Source organism: Penaeus vannamei, chromosome 22, assembly GCF_042767895.1.
Source record: "Penaeus vannamei isolate JL-2024 chromosome 22, ASM4276789v1, whole genome shotgun sequence".
NCBI lineage: Eukaryota > Metazoa > Arthropoda > Malacostraca > Decapoda > Penaeidae > Penaeus > Penaeus vannamei.
Window position 1 is genome coordinate 5712172 of NC_091570.1, and position 5000 is coordinate 5717171.

A 5000-nucleotide genomic window follows, 5' to 3' on the forward strand; every position below is an offset into this window, starting at 1 on the left:
GAGAGAGAGAGAGAGAGAGACTGAGACTGAGAGAGAGAGAGAGAAACTGAGAGAGAGAGAGACTGAGAGAGAGAGAGAGTGAGAGAGAGAGAGAGAGAGAGAGAGAGAGAGAGAGAGAGAGAGAGAGAGAGAGAGAGAGAGAGAGAGAGAGAGAGAGAGAGAGAGAGAGAGAGAGAGAGAGAGAGAGAGAGAGAATCACTAACCAATAAGTTTAAATACTTACTCAAACTGTGGCTGTTCTACTAAAAGGCTGGAAGCAGCAATGGCTGTTTGTATTCTTGTTGCATTCTGAACAGTTTTGCACATCAATGCTGAAATAGTTTGATAATTCTGAAACAGAAACAATCTTTTCTGATGAAATTAGGTCTATCTTACATTAGCCTTAAATATTGCCAATCACTTCAGTTCCTACCTTAGCACACTGTTGACAGGTGGTATATACAAACATGCCACTATATGCCTGGACTCCCTTCCAAATGCCAGTTATATCCATTTCACATACTTCAAGCCTCCTCTAAGCTGTATCCACTAAACAGTTGTTCAATTATTTGCCAATGACTGCAATCACATAGCTCAGTGGTAGAGCGCTGGCTTTGCAATCACATGGTCCTGGCGGCTGCAAATGAGTAAATATGTTCTATCCTACTCTATTTCTTCTGTTCTATATGGTGGTGTCCATTTCCCTCTTTCTGCGCACATCGGTCTCTTCAACTTATACCCATCAATCTAAGTTGAATTGACTAGGCATGCTCTTTGGGCACTGCCTGAGGGGAAGGTTGATCGGGGTCTCTGCCCAAAAATAACCTCTGGGAAACACTGTCTACACCTTGGTATGCATGTCAAGACAGAGATGAAACTTTAGATTGAGAGTGGTGCACTATTTTTCCTTTACTTGTGGTGTTACCATCCGTGTCTGCAGATTATTTCTAGTAGTGACGACTGCAACATTTCATTCTCTACAAGTATATTTTTATTTTGCCCTAACTTGGTGCGTCCATAACGTAAAGATTAACCCGAATATTTACCTACATCTACTTTGTATCATGCACAATTCAAGAAAATCTTCCCATGCCAAAATATTTACTCGTGGCATAACCCAGCCTTGACTCCAACAATACTCACCCGGTATTTCCTATTACTGAGCACCAGGTTCTTGATGGTTCCCTCTTTATTTTCATACCGTTTCAGAAGCTTTGCAGCCTCTTTGTATAATCTTGGCACAGGGATGGAGTGTGGCCTTTTCTCCATGTTAAATTAAAAACCCACACGTTTCACAGACTTTTCACGTGCTACACCGCACTTCAAAATTCATAGCCGCGTGTAGGGGTTCCTTTTCAAGCAATGCCCTCTGCTGGCTCGTTTTCCCTTGTAATCTTTCACAAGTAAATACATCTGTTCATTCATGTATTCTACGTACATACACGCATATATACATTGTCAGGTATTCTTCCGATTGTCATTACTATTATTGTTATCATTTTCATGATCACAATAATTGCTATAAAATCATCATCATTTTCACTGGTCATTATCATCATCAGTATCATTACTATCATTCTTAATGTTATCATTAATATTATTATCATTATCATTATTATCATTATTATCATCTATCACTCAACATATCTAATAATTACTATTTTTGTATTTACAATGTTCATTGCTATTATTATCATTATTATTATGTTTATTACTATCATCACTATTATTATTTCATCATTGTTATTAATACGAATGTCATCATCATAATCATTATCATTATTATTATCATTATTACCTTTACCATTATCATTATTCTCATCATCATTTTTACCATTATTATCATAATAGTAATGATAATGATCATTATTACTATTGTAAGTCACGTGATGATTTGGCAGCGAGTCGGGAAAACAAAAAACATTGAAAAAAGGAGCACCCAAGCTATGTTATTATTATTATTATTATTATTATTATTAATCAAATATGAAGAAGAAAATCCCTCTAAAGAATACATGTTCGCCTCGTCGACTTGCTAGCCCACTCACGGCCCACACAGAAGCAGTTCCACCAGCTAATTTGTCAGCCTGCTCATTGCCGTGGGTACCAGAGGGGCATGGTACCCATATTATTAGCTTAATTGATTTGTTTGCACTATGTGGCTTACGAATGGCATTGCTCAGTAGTTATTTTATTGTAGTCTCTAATGATTTTAGGTCTTTAATTGAACAAATCGTGGGTCGTCGACAGCGTAAAATTTGTAGGTTTATCGATAGTAAAAAGTTCAGCAACAAAGATCGATGCTTGATTCGGCAGTCTGAAATTCAGTTCATTCAGTCAACCATACACCTGCTCCTGCACTTACGATGGTTAGAGACAGCGGTAGTGTTCACCAACAACTTGACCGTAGTTACAATGGTAAATTTTACGTGGTCGGAGCACTGGTAACTTCTGGGAGATCGATCGTCATCACATATATCGTCAAAAAATCAATCATTTTTTTTCTCAATGTTTCTCCAATTCTCTCTCTCTCTCTCTCTTTCTCTCTCTCTCTCTCTCTCTCTCTCTCTCTCTCTCTCTCTCTCTCTCTCTCTCTCTCTCTCTGTTTTTTTCGTTCTCTCTCTCTCGCTCTCTCTCTCTCTCTCTCTGTTTTTTTCGTTCTCTCTCTCTCTCTCTCTCTCTCTCTCTCTCTCTCTCTCTCTCTCTCTCTCTCTCTCTCTCTCTCTCTCTCTCTCTCTCTCTTCTCTCTCTCTTTTTCGTCTCTCTCTCTCTCTCTCTCTCGCTCTCTCTCTCCCTCTCTCTCTCTCTCTCTCTCTCTCTCTCTCTCTGTTTTTTCGTTCTCTCTCTCTCTCTCTCTCTCTCTCTCTCTGTTTTTCGTTCTCTCTCTCTCTCTCTCTCTTTCTCTCTCTCTCTCTCTCTCTCTCTCTCTCTCTCTCTCTCTCTCTCTCTCTCTCTCTCTCTCTCTCTCTCTCTCACTCTCTCTTTGTTTTTTTTTCTCTCGTTCTATCTTTCTCTCTCTCTCTCTCTCTCTCTCTCTCTCTCTCTCTCTCTCTCTCTCTCTCTCTCTCTCTCTCTCTCTCTCTCTCTCTCTCTCTCATTCATCTATCTCTCTCTCTCTCTCTCTCCTCTCCCTCCCTCTCTTTATCTCTATGTTTTCTCGTTCTCTCTCAGTTGCTCTCTAATTAATTCTCTCTCTCTCTCTCTCTCTCTCTCTCTCTCTCTCTCTCTCTCTCTCTCTCTCTCTCTCTCTCTCTCTCTCTCGTTTTTTCTCTCTGTCTCTGTTCGTCTCTCTCTCTCTCTCTCTCTCTCTCTCTCTCTCTCTCTCTCCTCTCTCTCTCCCTCTCTCTCTCTCTCTCTCTCTCTCTCTCTCTCTCTCCTCTCTCCTCTCTCTGTCTCTCTCTGTCTCTCTCCTATCTCTCTCTCTCTCTCTCTCTCTCTCTCTCTCTCCCTCTCTCCCTCCCTCTCTTCACTCTCTCTCTCTCTCTCTCTCTCCTCCCTCCCTCCCTCCTTTTCTTCTCTCTCTCTCTCTGTCTCTCTCTCTCACTCTCTCTTCTCTCTCTCTCTCTCTCTCTCTCTCTCTCTCTCTCTCTCTCTCTCTCTCTTTCTCTCTCTCTCTCTCTCTCTCTCTCTCTCTCTCTCTCTCTCTCCTCTCTCCTCTCTCCTCTCCTCTCCTCTCCTCTCTCCTCTCTCCTCTCTCCTCTCTCCTCTCTCCTCTCTCCTCTCTCCTCTCTCCTTTCTCCTCCCTCCTCCCTCCCTCCTTCTCTCTCTCTCTCTCAAACTAAACCAGTCGTAAAAGCGAACGAATTGTAAACTCACTGTAAACATTGATTTCGATGAATTCCGATTGACTGAACCGAGTTCCACATTTCCTTTTTCTCGTCGTTCGTGGGCGGGGAGGAAGTCTCCCTTGTCGATGAACGTCTCTCTCGCTTCGCAGAATACAAAACAAAACAAAAGGACAAATAAAAGCACGTAGGCAGGAATGAAACTGCGATCAACATTTTTTGAAGAATACTTGTTTTTGCCTATTCACATTTTTTACTTTCAGAAGCAAGAAATCGAACTGAACTATATTAAGACAGCATAAATTTCTAGAAAAAAAATAATTAGTTTTCGAGTTTCTCCTCTTGATAAGCTCTTTACCCGAACTCGAAGGGCCGAAAGTTCCCTCTTGAGGCTCACTGCTTCGAGCAACACTTCGCAAGCAGACGAGCGCAGACTCAGTCAGCAGCAGCGGGATGTAGCTGGCCAAGCTTTCGGCCAAAGAGTGGAAGTTCCTGCAGAAGGGGAAGGAGGTGCGCGTCGGAGGAGGCACGGCACATTGCGTACGGCGCGTGGTGCGCGTGAGCTACAAGGGGAAGGGAGTGCGCCCTCAAGCTGGCCGCCCCTCGGACTCACAGGTGACGTTCCAGCAACGAGTTGGAGATGCCTGAAGCGATTGCAGGGCGCGGGAGAGGCAGCGCCCGCGCTGCCCTGGCGTACAGCGAGGAGCCCTCGCGGCTCCTCATGACGTACCTGGAGCAAGGAGACCCCTGGCCGACGTCCTCGAGCGCAAGCGGCAAGCCCGAAGCAAGCTCCTCCAGGTGAGCCTGGAAGCTGGTGGAGGCCGTGGCGGCCGTGCACGCCGCCGGGATCGTCCACTGCGACTTGAAGCCGACCAACGTGATGGTTCAGCTGCGCGGGCGCAGGAGGAGCGCCGACCTGTGCACGTGATCGATTTCCTTCGGGCTGGCACTGCCGGTGGGCCAGTGCCACCCGAAGAGCAGCCAAGGACGGCACTCGTGGTACTGGCGCATGCGTGCACGAAGGCACGGCGGTGACGTCTAAGTGCGACGTGGTGGAGCGTGGGGGTGATTCTGCAGTTCGTGCCGGAGAGCATAAATGCAGAAGGCGCCGCCGGCGGCCCTGCAGGCGCTGGCGGAGTTTGAGCGCAGCGCCCCTGAGCACGACCAGCGCCCCACGGTCCAGGAGATCGCCGAGGCGCTCGAGACGCGCGACATGCTGCGCCTCTGCCACCTGAT

At 45.4% G+C, this 5000-nt stretch overlaps 1 protein-coding gene across 3 annotated transcripts in view; it reads right to left on the reverse strand.

Moving 5' to 3' along the window:
• Positions 1-1323, reverse strand: part of Nsun5 (Nop2/Sun-like domain containing protein 5) — a 7645-nt gene extending 6322 nt beyond the window's left edge. Inside the window, exons 1-2 of one of the 3 annotated variants that reach the window (XM_070136451.1) lie at positions 1123-1323; positions 224-330 (exon numbers count right to left, since the gene is read on the reverse strand). In XM_070136451.1, the coding sequence (XP_069992552.1) occupies positions 224-330; positions 1123-1248 (233 nt within the window). In that variant the 5' untranslated portion in view covers positions 1249-1323. Of the gene's footprint in view, positions 1-223; positions 331-412; positions 1051-1122 lie in introns of those variants that run through there. The other 2 variants (XM_070136453.1, XM_070136452.1) reach the window with 2 other exon arrangements.
• Between the last annotated feature and the right edge of the window lie 3677 nt (positions 1324-5000).